Below are 14,569 nucleotides of genomic sequence, written 5' to 3' on the forward strand. Positions count from 1 at the left end.
TCTGGGTGCATGACGCGTCCTACGTCATCCACACTAGCCGACATTGAGGTCCTGCAAAGGTGCACTTTGATCTGCTCTGAGCAGGGCATTTCAAAGTATTGTAGTGCGCATGCCATGCACGGGACCTCAATGCCGGCGAGTATGTATGACGTAGGATGCGCCATGCACCCAGGCTTCAGAAAAAGGAGGACAAAGATGGCTGAAAGAGGAGGCGCCGGTACCAGAGAACAGAGACACCTATCCGACCAGTCTGCACTGCACTGCCTCTTAGGTAAGTATTATAAAGTGATTTTCATGTTATACACAGCTGCCTGGACTCTTCTATACAACATGTTAGAATGCTGTATATAAGAGCCCACTAGTGGTGGCCGCAGCTTATAGTCGCCAAATCTGATGACTGGTTCTCTTTGGCCAGAATCACACTTGATAGTGCCTCGCGTGTAACTCGCGCGAGTCTCTCATGGCAGAACCCGGCTTGGCCGCACACTCCCCTGACAGGAGCGGGTCGGTTGGATGTATCTCTATGCAGCTCAGACACTCCTGTATGCATAGTGTGCGGCCAAGCCGGCTTCTACTATGAGAGACTCGCGCGAGTTACACGCGAGGCACTAGCAAGTGTGATTCTGGACTTTAAAGAGAACCAGTCGAGTGCCCTGTGCACCCAGAACCACTAGCTGTTCTGGGTGCATATCTAGAATCTCCTTACCAGTCCCTGCATCTTGTAGCATACATAAACAAATCTTTAGAAAAAGTATTTCTAAAGATCCTTTATGATATGCTAAATAGGGCAATGATTAGTCACAGGGGTGTTAGTTCCCTGGCTAGTTGGCCCACTTAGCATGTTATCTGTGGGCGTGATATCGTGCTTTACAATGCTGAGGGTCATGGCAGCACGATTCAATGCCGTGCATGTGCACGGCTTTGTATTCCTCAGCATTTCGTTTCTTTGACACCGGGTGTATGTGTCCCAGCTTCAAAGAGACTCCCTGCCCATGATCGGAAGTCGTCTGCAGGTTTGGTCAGGCGCACAAGTCCTCTGTGAAGCCGGGATACATACACCAAGCTTCTGAGCAGTGCACATTACTTCCAATCATGGGCAGTGGTCAGTCTCTTTGAAGTCCATACGCATACATCTGGCGTCAAACTGAATGCTGAGGGATACAAAGCCGTGCGCCTGTGCGGCTTTGTATCGCGCTGCCGTGATGCTGGTCATTGTAAAGCATATAAGTAGGCCCACAGGGGTGTGATAACATGCTAAGTGGGCCAACGCAGAAAGGGATATAACACCCCTGTGACTAGTCACTGCCCTAGTTAGCATATCATATGCGATCTTTAGAAATACTTTTTCTATAGATCTGTTTACGCATTCTACTAGATACAGGGACTAATAGAGAGGAATTCTAGATACGCACCCAGAACTGCTAGTGGTTCTAGGTGCACTTGGGACCTGACAAGTTCCCCTTAAGATACTACAGCAAGATCCTAATCTGAGATTTCATACTAGAAACTCTACAATAAAACAATTATGCTAAGGGGTACTTTGCACACTACGACATCGCAAGCCGATGCTTGCAATGCCGAGCGCGATAGTCCCTGCCCCCGTCGCAGCTGCGATATCTTGTGATAGCTGCCGTAGCGAACATTTTTCGCTACGGCAGCTTCACATGCACTCACCTGCCCTGCGACGTTGCTCTGGCCGGCGACCCGCCTCCTTACTAAGTGGGTGGGTCGTGCGGCGTCATAGCGACGTCACACAGCAGGCGGCCAATAGCAGCGGAGGGGCGGAGATGAGCAGGATGTACACATCCCACCCACCTCCTTCCTTCCGCATAGCCGGCGGGACGCAGGTAGGAGATGTTCCTCGCTTCTGCAGCTTCGCACACAGCGATGTGTGCTGCCGCAGGAACGAGGAACAACATCGAAACATCGGTCCTTCTGTAATTATGGAAATGACAGACGCTACACCGATGATACGATTTCAACGCTTTTGCGCTCGTTAATCGTATCAAAAACGATTTACACACTACGATATCGACAGTGACGCCGGATGAGCGTCACTTTTGATTTGATCCCACCGACATCGCAGCTGCGATGTCGTAGTGTGCAAAGTACCCCTTAGAGTCTGCCCGGTATTTCTTCACGACGATGTAAAACAATCATTTCCAAAAGTTAATTATTAGGTTTAATGAACAAACTCTTGGGTTTTGAACACATTTTGTTATTTATGGTTGTCCTTATTTTATATCAAAATTAGTTGAATGATCTCAAACATTTAAATGCCACAAATCTGACCTAGTCTTTATCACATCTACGTATGGATTTATCAGTTTATGATGGTTTCTTCCAGTTGCTTCTTCCTCCTGATATTTTTATAGAACTTCTTCCTAGACATAACGCAGCATGAAGGGGCTCGGAGAAGGTGGCAGTGAAGGTGTGTAAGTGTCTGATGGGGTCACACAGTTCATAAAAGGACAACTGCCCGGCCCCATAATCCAGATGTATCCTGAATCTATCACTGGAGATCTTGTCAGGTAATCGGATCTCTTTCTTATCATGTATTACTAAATACTGATAATCATATTTCCTCAAACTCCAGGACTTGTTATTAAATCCAATGTAGGACTGATATCCCCTCCTGTCTATACTGGGGTAACACATCCCCACAATCCAGTTCCCTGATCTACTGCTCTCCACATCCCAGTAATGTCGTCCTGAGGTAAATCCCCTCCTGCTCATCACCTGATTATACTGGAATCTCTCTGCTGTTTGTTGACGTTTCTGCTTCTCTTCTGTCCAGGTCGCAGTTTTCAGGTCGTCTGATATAAGGAGATTATTACCAGCTGTGTTTACATCTATTAATATATCTCCAGGATCCTCAACATGGTTTCTGCTGCATATATCCATTATTACGTCACATAGTGTTTGTAATTTGTGTATTATCACAGTCACATCCAGGTCATCTCCATCATGGAGCTGTTTATCATGTCCCCCTGTGTCCTCATCACCTCCCTCCTCCTCAGGATCACACAAGTCCCCTGTGTCTGGTTCCTGTAAGATGGTCAGTGGATCAGTCATGTTACACAGCTCCTCAATGTGCCTCATCTTCCTGGACAGCTCGTCCTTCTTTATCTCCAGCTGATGGATCAGAGCAGACATTGACAGTGACTCTTCCTTTTCCTGCCTGGAGATCTCACTCAGGACCTTCTTCTCCAGGTCGTCCACCCGTCTCCTGATGTCTGTACACAGGACAGTGACTCTCTCGGCTTCTCCAGCTGCTTTTTCTTGAGCTTTTCTCCTGCGCTCCTCCAGACTCCGGCCTCTTTTCTCATTCTCCTCTCTCTTCGTGGTCAGTTTCTGGAGACTATTTCTCAGTATCTTCTTCTTCTTCTCTGAGGCTTCATTCAGTGTTTCCTTTTTATGTCCACTATGTTTCCCAGTCAAACTGCAGGACACACAGATACAAGCAGCGTCCTTAGTGCAGTAATATTCCAGGATCTTCTTATGGACAGAACATTTCCTTTTCTCCAGAGAAGTGCTGGGATCAGATAAGACGTGTTCTGGTGATTTGCTGTGAGCCCTCAGGTGTTTCTCACACAGAGAAGCCTCACACAGCTGACAGGATCTAACAGCAGGTACAGGAGAGTCCACACAGTAAGTGCAGCAGATCACAGTTTCCGTCTGTGTTGGTGGAGTAAACAGGAAATTGTCCATTATGTTACGTAGCGCTAAGTTCCTCATCAGCGCCGGCCGCTCCTGAAATTCTTCTCTGCATTCAGGACAAGAATAAACTCCAGACTCGTCCTGTGTATCCAGTGCCTGATCTATACAGACCCGGCAGAAGTTGTGTCCACATCTCAGCATTACAGGATCTGTATAAGTGCTCAGACAGATGGAGCAGAGGAGCTCGTATCTCAGCTCAGCAGACGTCATGGCTGACACAGGAAGAGAGAATTCTCTGATCCTCAGTGGGAAGGTTTAACTACTTATACTCAGGAAGCTGCTGATCCGTAACAGCTAATCAGTCTACTGTGCAACACATACTGTATAGCTGAATGTTATGTGTGTGCACACAGTGCCTTTCAAAAGTATTCGGGCCCCTTGATTTTTTTTTCAACCTTTTCCCACATTTTAGGCTTCAAACACAAAGATAAAAATTTTAATTTTATGGTGAAGAATCAACAAGTGGGACACAATTGTGAAGTTGAACAAAATTTATTGCTTATTTTAAATTTTTAAAAAATAAACTGAAAATTGTGACGAGCAATATTTCACTGTGTGCAGAATTATTAGGCAAATGAGTATTTTGATCACATGATACTTTTTATGCATGTTGTCCTACTCCAAGCTGTATAGGCTTGAGAGCCAACTACCAATTAAGTAAATCAGGTGATGTGTATCTCTGTAATGAGGAGGGGTGTGGTGTAATGACATCAACACCCTATATAAGGTGTGCTTAATTATTAGGCAACTTCCTTTCCTTTGGCAAAATGGGTTAGAAGAGAGATTTGACGGGCTCTGAAAAGTCCAAATTTGTGAGATGTCTTGCAGAGGGATGCAGCAGTCTTGAAATTGCCAAACATTTGAAGCGTGATCACCGAACAATGAAACGTTTCATGGCAAATAGCCAACAGGGTTGCAAGAAGCGTGTTGGCCAAAAAAGGCGCAAACTAACTGCCCATGAATTAAGGAAAATCAATCGTCAAGCTGCCAGGATGCCATTTGCAACCACTTTGGACATATTTCAGAGCTGCAACGTTACTGGAGTATCAAAAAGCACAAGGTGTGCAATACTCAGGGACATGGCCAAGGTAAGGAAGGCTGAAAAACTACCACCTTTGAACAAGAAACATAAGATAAAACGTCAAGACTGGGCCAAGAAATATCTTAATAATGATTTGACAAAAGTTTTATGGACTGATGAAATGAGTGACTCTTGTTGGGCCAGATGGATGGGCCAGAGATTGGATCAGTAAAGGGAAGAGAGCTCCACTCCAACTCATACGCCAGCAAGATGGAGGTGAGGTACAGGTATGGGCTGCTATCATCAAAGATCAACTTGTGGGACCTTTTCGGGTTGAGGATGGAGTAAAGCTCAACTCTCAGACCTACTGCCAGTTTCTGGAAGACAACTTCTTCAAGCAGTGGTACAGGAAGAAGTCGGTATCGTTCAAGGAAAACAAGATTTTCATGCATGACAATGCTCCATCACATGCATCCAACTACTCCACAGCATGGCTGGCCAGTAAAGTTCTAAAAGATGAAAAAATAATGACATGACCCCCTTGTTCACCTGATCTGAACCCCATAGAGAACCTGTGGTCCATCATAAAATGTGACAACTACAGGGAGGGAAAACAGTACACCTCTCGGAACAGTGTCTGGGAGGCTGTGGTGGCTGCTGCGCGCAATGTTGATTGTAAACAGATCAAGCAACTCACAGAATCTATGGATGGTAGGCTGTTGAGTGTCATCATAAAGAAAGGTGGATATATTGGTCACTAATTTTTTGGGGTTTTGTTTTTGCATGTCAGAAATGTTTATTTCTAAATTTTATGCAATTATATTGGTTTACCTGGTGAAAATAAGTGAGATGGGAATATATTTGTTTTTTATTAAGTTGCCTAATAATTCTGCACAGTAATAGTTACCTGCACAAACAGATATCCTCCTAAGATAGCCAAATCTAAAAAACCCACTCCAACTTCCAAAAATATTAAGCATTGATATTTATGAGTCTTTTGGGTTGATTGAGAACATAGTTGTTGATCAATAATAAAAAAAATCCTCTAAAATACAACTTGCCTAATAATTCTGCACACGGTGTATTCGTCCCCTTTCAGTTAATACTTTTTAGTGCCACCTTTTGCTGCCATTACAGCTGCAAGTCGCTTGGGGTATGTCTCTATCAGTTTTGCACATCGAGATACTGAAATTCTTGCCTATTCTTCCTTTGCAAACAGCTGGAGCTGAGTGAAGTTGGATGGAGAGCGTTTGTGAACAGTAGTTTTCAGCTCTTTCCACAGATTCTCGATTGGATTCAGGTCTGGACTTTGACTTGGCCATTCTAAAGGCCCCGTTACACATAGCGATGTCGTTAACAAGATCGCTGAAATGTTACAGGTTTTGTGACGCAACAGTGACCTCGCTAGCGATCTTGCTACATGTGACACATAGCAGCGACCGCCCCCCCGCTGCGATATCGCCGATCGTACCTGAACATCCTGGTTAATTTTTTTGATCGTTGGTGTCCCGCTGGGCAGCATGCATCGCTGTGTTTAAAGCCATAACAATGACGAGCGACCTCGTTGGCGACTCAGAACTCAGCGACGCGGGTGTGTCTATCGAGATCTGAGTTGTCAGAATAGCTGCGTTGTTAATTAGATCTGCCTGTTTGCCAGCTCACTAGCGACATGTAGCGACTTACCAGCAATCCTGACCAGGTCGTATTGTTGTCGGTATTGCTGGAACATCGCTACGTGTAACACGACCCTAACACCTGGATACGTTTATTTGTGAACCATTCCATTGTAGATTTTGCTTTATGTTTTGGATCATTGTCTTGTTGCAAGACAAATCTCAGTCCCAGTCTCAGGTCTTTTGCAGACTCCAACAGGTTTTCTTCAAGAATGGTCCTGTATTTGGCTCCATCCATCTTCCCATCAATTTTAACTATCTTCTCTGTCCCTGCTGAAGAAAAGCAGCCCAAACCATGATGCTGCCACCACCATGTTTGACAGTGGGGATGGTGTGTTCAGGGTGATGAGCTGTGTTACGTTTACGTCAAACATATCGTTTGGTATTGTGCCCAAAAAAGTTCTATTTTGGTTTCATCTGACCAGAGCACCTTCCACATGTTTGGTGTCTCCCAGGTGGCTTGTGGCAAACGTTTAACGACACTTTTTATGGATATCTTTGAGAAATGGCTTTCTTCTTGCCACTCTTCCATAAAGGCCATGTTTGTGCAGTGTACGACTGATTGTTGTCTAGTGGACAGACTCTCCCACCTCATATGTAGATCTCTGCAGTTCATCCAGAGTGATCATGGTCTTCTTGACTGCATCTCTGATTTTTGAGGGACGGCTGGGTCTTGGTAGAGTTGCAGTGGTATGATACTCCTTCCATTTCAATATGATCGCTTGCACAGTGCTTCTTGGGATGTTTAAAGTTTTGGAAATCTTTTTGTAACCAAATCTGGCATTAAACTTCTGCACAACAGTATCACGGACCTGCGTGTTGTGTTCCTTGGTCTTCATGATGCTCTATGTGCTTTAAACAGAACACTGAGACTATCACAGAGCAGGTGCATTTATACAGACACTTGAATACACACAGGTGGCTTATATTTATCATCATCAGTCATTTAGGACAACATTGTATTATTCAGAGATCCTCAATGAACTTCTGGAGTGAGTTTGCTGCACTGAAAGTAAAGGGACCGAATAATATTGCACGCCCCATTTTTCAGTTTTTTTATTTTTTAAAAAAGTTTAAAATAAGCAATACATTTCTCTCAACTTCACTATTGTGTCCCACTTGTTGATTCTTCACCATAAAATTTAAATTTTTATCTTTATGTTTGAAGCCTGAAATGTGGGAAAAAGTTGATAAAATCAAGCGGGCCGAATACTTTCGCAAGGCACTGTATATATGCAAATTGAAGATATCAGGAAAGTGGCAAAAATACATACACATGTAAAGAACTAGATGGATATGTATTTTTGCCACTTTCCTAGTTTCTTCATTTTGCATATTTTTTTACAATCCTGTTAGAACAAACTGAGGAACCCACTGCCACCCCAAAAAAAGAGCAGATTCTTCCCTAGGGATCTTTTCAGCTCATACATATTTGAGAAACGTGGATTTCTCAGGAACCATTCATTGGATTACAGATCTCAAGATATCATTTGATTCAACTTTCTGTGCCTGAGTGCTCATATAGACGACTTAAAAGGGTTGATACCACTAAAAGATGCCCTTTAATATCATTCTAAGGGTCAGTACAACTGTTGGAATACATATATATTTTTGTCATTTTGAACATTTTTTTTAGCCCTTTAATGAATAAAATATTAGTTTTGTGTTCTTGCGTCTTGACTAGTGATGGGTGAATGTGCTCGCTATTGCTCGTTAATCGTGCATCGGGGTGCTCGGGTATTCGTGGAGCTCAGCTGAGTATCGCGGGTGTTCAGATGTCTCATCTGGGAAAACAACCACCACAACGCCCAGACATACTTCACTACATGAGGTGTGCAGGCACCCCAGTGAGAGCCATTCCCAGTTTCTGAATAATTCTCACTGAGGGTAAAAACAAAATTTGTGGATGTAGTGTCCCCCCCCCAAAAAATTCCAGCCTTCCCTCCCCTGGAAATGCTCTGTCTTAAGCTAGCTGTGTGTGTGTGAAGAACCGAACTGGCCAATCATTGACTTCCATTACACTCGTTACTCCAGTTGAGCCCTTTCAAAGTGTCTAACCTGCTTGGCTCAAGTAACAAGCACCCAAGTATTTTAGTGCTTGCCCATCACTAATAGATACTAATGATGGGCGAGTATGCTTGGCACTGCACAGTACCTGATCGAGCGTCTGACCAGCTCGACTCGAGAAACAAGCACTTGAGCATTGTAGTGTTCACTCATCATTATGAGTACCAAACATTTAGCAATCACAGTTTTTAGAAGTCTAGTAGAGGAAGGGTGCTCCCTCTGCCACCTTATTGACACCCCTTGCCAAGCTGATGAAGGCCTACTTATTGTCATGGCAACCGGAGGTCAAATAAGGACCACCACGTTTGCCAGCTATGATGGCCTGTTAGACCATGGCAGGAGCATAGGCTAAAAGCCAGTTAGTCAATGTTAGTGATGAGAGAGACGTACAATGTTTGGTACTTGTACTGATGAGTGAACACTACGATACTTGAGTGCTCTTTACTTGAATTGAGCAGATCAGACACTCGGACAGCCTCAACTCAAGTAACGAGTATAATGGAAGTCAATGATTGGACCAGCTTTTAGCAATCACAACTTTTAGAAGGCTATTAGAGGAAGGGTGCACCCACCTGATTGACACCCCCACGACCTGATGATAGGGTCTGATCATTGTCATGACAACCGGAGGTCAAATAAGGACCACCACGTTTGCCAGCTATGGTGGCCTGTTAGACCATGGCAAGGGCATAGTCTAAAAGCCATTCAGTCAATGTTAGTGATGAGATAGCAGTACAATGTCAGATGTTCGGTATTCGTACAGTGAAGCCCAACAGGTGTGGCGTAGTGGTGCATTACCTTCAGGGACTCCACGTGGCGGGACGGTCTGGTCACAGGTAAGATGTCTTAGGATTGTCGTGACGCCACTCTCGGTATTGCGGTCAGGGTGACCGCCACTGCAGATTAAGGGATGCCTGGGGCTGATGGTGGGTGCAGTCAGTTGTAGTGGCCTCCCGAGAGTGAGGCAAGCCCCAGGACCCTGTATAGGTGTGTGAAACCACAAGGCGCAGAATGACTCAGGCACAGTCCAAACAGTCTTTCAGGGATTTTACTCACTGATGGTGGCAGGGTGAGTAACCCGGGCATAGCTGGGATGAACCAGGCTGGAACCAGGCGTCCTTCAGGCTGACTTGTGAGGTTGACTACCAACTCGCCTTCCTTAGCCCTTTGTGTTGTTGTGGTGACCCCGACTTGAAGTCCCTACGGGGGTCACCCAGGGAAGTTGCTGCTCCCCTCGTTTCGGCCCGTTTGCTTGTAGCCTGGACCAGGTCACTCAGGCTGCTTGCCTCCTGTGAACTATGGGCCCTCTCTTTGCTACGTGGCTGCGGACTCTGTGGTGGTATGGTGTGGGCTTTAAGGGCCCCACACCGGCAGGTTTGGCAGAAGAAAGCTGGATCTCTCTCTGCACTGGGACCTGTTACCCCTGCGGGCCTGGTACCTCCCTGGCAGTCCCCTTACTCTGCCACCCCTTTGCTCTCTCTAGCCTTGGGTGGATTTCGGGTGGCACTACCAGGTGACCGATCTCCCCCGTCAGTAGTCACTGCGCGGACGCTGTTAAACTGCAACAGCTCCAGGGTCTGCTCCTCACGTCTGCTCTCCCTGAGCTGCACACTAAACCGGCTCACTCGTGGGTTCTGCACTTCTGCTCCTGTCTGAGCTCCACTTCCATGCTCCTCACTCCTCTACACTCTGCTTCAGACTGCCCCTTCCTCCTTCTCTTCCTCTTTCCCCCTTGTGCCTGCCTACGCCACCTCGCAACCAGGCTCTCCACCACACCCCTTGAGTGGACATGGAGGCCACGCCCCCTCCTGGAAGCTCTCAGGAGTCCTCTCAAAGGTAAATGTGTGAGACCTGATTACTATGCGCCTATGTAGTCCCACCTCGGTCAGCCTTCTGGATTACCTGTATTGCACTGCCCCCAGCATGGGTGCAGTACTCAGTGGTGCCTGACAAGGTCAGGGGCGCCACAGTACGGATGAGTGAACACGAGAATGTTTGAGTGCTCCTTACTTGAGTTGAATAGGTCAGCCTCACCTCAAGTAACAAGTATAACGGAAGTCGATGATTGGACAGTTCTGCTCTCCGATCCAAATAAAGCCAGAAAGCCAGCAATAAACAGCATTTTCAGGGGGGTGGGGGGGTTTGGAGCACTATATCTGAAAATGTTGATTTTTACCCCAGTGAGAGCCATTCAGAGACTGCAAGTGGCTCTCATAGGGGTGCCAGCTCTCATCATTCACTTAAGGAAGCCTGTGCTTTGTGTTTGATTTTTCATGAACGACACATCCGAGCATCCCAAAGCTAGATTAAGTACTGAGAGAGCACTCTCACCCATCATCAGTAGGAGCAGGGCCGGTGTCAGCACCCAGCACACCTGGGCAAGTCCTGGGGCCCTGGACCACTGGGGGCCCACTTGCAGTTGGCAGGGAGGGCATACCCCAAGTGGCGTCAGGCCACGCAACTGCTATGGGGCTCATGAGACAGGAGGACCCATTGCCAGAACTGCACCGGCCCCCTATCTCGCGAGCACCCCGTCGAGGATTGTACTCTCAATTGTATCGGCATCTCAGATGCCGATACAATTGAAAGCAATGATGAGAGGGTGAGCAGCGCACTCTCTCTCTCTCATCATTCTCCCGCTATGTCTGCGCTCTGACAGCTCAGCACAGTGGAGCGCGATGATGTCACTACTGCGCACCTGCTGTGCTGAGATATGCAGAGCGGCGGAACAGTGGACACACGCTAAGGAGACCGGAGCAGGGAGGGGGAAACGAGGAAAAATAAGTATGTATTTAATCATGGTGGCCAGAAGACTATGGGGGTGCATTAAACGATATTGGGGCTGCATACTACATGAGGGTGCATAGTGCTATATGGAGCTGCATAGTGCTATATGGGGGCTACATAATAGTGTATGGAATAATATGGAGCTGCATAATACCATATGGGGGCTGCATAGTGCTATATGGGGACTGCATAATGTTATTTGGGGGCTACATAATTCTGTATGGGGGCTACATAATACTATATGAAGGAATATGGGGGCTGCGCAAGACTATCAAGGAATGTGAGGCTGCATTATATTATGTGGAGAAAAATAGGGTGCATTATAATATATGGATGAATATTGGGTGCATTATACTACATGGAGGAATATGGGGGTGCATTATATTATGTGTAGCAATATAACATGCATTATATTATTTTGAGGAATATTGGACGCATTATACTATGTGGAGGACTATAGGGGCTTCATAACACTATATGGAGAAATATGAAGCTGCATTATATTATGTGGAGCAATATAGGGTGCATTATATTATATGGAGGAATATTGGGTGCAATATTGGGTGGGTCGATGATGGAGGAGCACACAATGTCTGAGGTAAATATGTACCAAAATTGAGGAAGGAGACATTACACAGGGGCAGAGAGTGAGGTAGATACATGAGGTGGATGATGGAGGAGCACACAATGTCTGAGGTAAATATGTACCAAAATTGAGGAAGGAGACATTACACAGGGGCAGAGAGTGAGGCAGATACATGAGGTGGATGATGGAGGAGCACACAATGTCTGAGGTAAATATGTACCAAAATTGAGGAAGGAGACATTACACAAGGGCAGAGAGTGAGGCAGATACATGAGGTGGATGATGGAGGAGCACACAGTATCTGAGTGAGGTAAAATAATCCTCCATGTCAGGTAGGAGACATTATATTGATATATGGAGTATGAGGTGAATGTCCTCAGGTCTGTGAGGTGATACACCGCAGGATTAGACTCTCTGAGGCGCTCAGACACAGCGGATGGAGGGGATGAAGATGTACAAAAATGCAGCAGTGCCGATAGCAGAAAATGGCAGCAGTCCCCATGTATGTCGGTAAGCAGATAGGAATGGGGTATTGCAGGACTATATGCTGAGGGGTGATGATAAGGGGGGAGTGATGTTATGTACATGGGACTGCATGCTGGAAAGGGGTTGATGAGGATGGAGTGATGGCTGTGCAGTGATGAGGAGAGTGGTGATGGTGTTTACATGGGACTGCGTGTTGAATGGTGATAAAGGGAGAGGAAAAATGTAATTTACATGGGACTTCATGTCATACCAGGCTGGAGTGAGGGGAATGATGCTATTTACATGGGACTCAAAGTTTTCACAACTTTTCATATACTTTGGGATTCAGTTCCTCATTAATTTCAAGACATTTGTCGCTGTGAATAAGAACCCTTTCTTCTGCTCAGAGGATGCAGACTGCTATAAAGCTGGTCCTGCTTGTGACTTTATCCTCCATTATCAGGATTCTTGTTTGCGGTCAATGAATGAGAACACAGTTGTTTCCTTTATTTCTTCCAAAACCCATTACGGTTTCCTTTTACATTGACACATCCATATAATGGCTTTTTTTTTTTGCTGGACAAACATTAGGTTTCAATGACACTATTTGTTTTACCATATAATATACTGAAAATAGCAAAGAAATCCAAGTGAGATGAAATGGTGAAAAAACTGCAGTTCCGCCATGATGTTTTGGATTTGGTTTTTACAATGTTCATGATTTGTTAAAAATGACCTGGTATCGGAGTGTGGCCTGGCAGCACTAAAAGATAGCTCCATCTATTCCAGTGAGATTCCTGAAGTTATAAATTTCCACAACCACCCCAGAAACCTTAAAGGGAACCTGTCGCCACTTTTTCAGCCTATAAGCTGCGGCCACCACCACTGGGCTCTTATAAAGCATTCTAACATGCTGTATATGAGAGCCCAGGCTGAGTTGAATAACATAAAAAACACTTTATAATACTCACCTAGAAGGTCGCTCCGGTGCACAACAGATGGGTGGCGCCGTTCTCCAGGACCGGTGCCACCTCTTTCGACCATCTTGGTCTTCCTTATTCAGAAGCCATGGTGCATGATACGTCTATGTCATACACACGCGCCGGCATTGAGGTTAGGCGCACTTAAATACTTTGATCTGCAGTGAGTAGGGCAGATCACAGTGCGCCTGCACAGGACCTAAATGATGATGTGACGGGTGTCGGAAGAAGGTAGGCCACACAAGAGGGTTTCAGTACAACTGGTTCTTTACTCACTTTCTGGTGGTAACTGGTCACCCGAGGCCGGCTGGTTTCACCTTCAGGTCCCCTTAGTCCCAGTGCCAGTTTAGTGACCTGGTGGCTTCTTCCCCTGCATCTGTCTTTTGGTTGGTGAATCCGTTCCTGGTTGTCTTCTACAGCAGTCCGTATGACGGTAGCGTGAACCCTGTGGGGTTGGAGCCTCTGGTCCTGTACCTAGTTCTCCCGTTGCTACCGAGTCCCAAACTTCAAGGTCAGTAAGGTCCTTGATGGTCCCCTCACTGTGCATGTGTTATCAGGTCTGCCTGGAGCTTTTGCTTGACCTAGGGTCCTGTACCCCGTTGGTGCGTAGTTCCGGGAGTACTCAACCGTACTCCACCGGCAACTAACCGCCTGGGCCCTCAGGTCACTGTTCAGTCCGGTTAGTCCATCTGCTTACTTCCTCTGTCACTGCTAAACTCTAACTCCTCGCTGTCCACTGTCTTTCTGACTGTCCACCGTCTTTCTGACTGTCCACTGTCTGCCCCTCCCACCTGGTTGTCTAGTGGACTGGACTGGCTCCACCTCTAGGCGGCCATCCATTGGTCCAACCCTACCCTGGTACCATTCTATGGGGGATGTTGGGGAAAACAGGGATTATCTGGAGTGTTTGGGTGTTACTGGCACTGGTCTTCTGTGTCCCTAGGGGGTAGGCCCTGCAGTACCTTGTAGCTCCCTGATGGCTTCAGCGGAACTACACGCACTACTTCAGTTTGAAGCCAGAACGCGTACACCCGGCTTCATAGTGCGCATGACCAAAACTCCGGGGTCATGTGCACGGAGCCGAAATCCAGCGTCGGACATGAAGGCAGCAGAGAGGTAAGTGAGAGCATCCTATATCCTGCACATTTATTAGCATGTTAGTACGCCCCTGTGGGTGTGCTAACATGCTAATAGATCAGAGTAGCCATGGGAACTAACGCCTAGGGGACTAGTCCCCACGCTCATTAGCATACTATAAAAGATCTTTAGA

General features: G+C 46.2%; 1 protein-coding gene across 1 annotated transcript; it reads right to left on the reverse strand.

Moving 5' to 3' along the window:
- Positions 1 to 2,083: 2,083 nt before the first annotated feature.
- On the reverse strand, positions 2,084 to 3,930 carry LOC142301094 (E3 ubiquitin/ISG15 ligase TRIM25-like). Its single transcript, XM_075342113.1, has one exon. The coding sequence runs from the start codon at positions 3,928 to 3,930 to the stop codon at positions 2,329 to 2,331; it is 1,602 nt and encodes a 533-aa protein (XP_075198228.1). The 3' UTR covers positions 2,084 to 2,328.
- Positions 3,931 to 14,569: the final 10,639 nt, after the last annotated feature.

Source organism: Anomaloglossus baeobatrachus, chromosome 4 (assembly GCF_048569485.1).
Source record: "Anomaloglossus baeobatrachus isolate aAnoBae1 chromosome 4, aAnoBae1.hap1, whole genome shotgun sequence".
In the NCBI taxonomy this organism is placed as follows: domain Eukaryota; kingdom Metazoa; phylum Chordata; class Amphibia; order Anura; family Aromobatidae; genus Anomaloglossus; species Anomaloglossus baeobatrachus.

Coding starts and splice junctions, on each gene's coding strand:
- LOC142301094 (XM_075342113.1), bottom strand. CDS start 3,930: ATGACGTCTGCTGAGCTGAGATACGAGCTCCTCTGCTCCATCTGTCTG.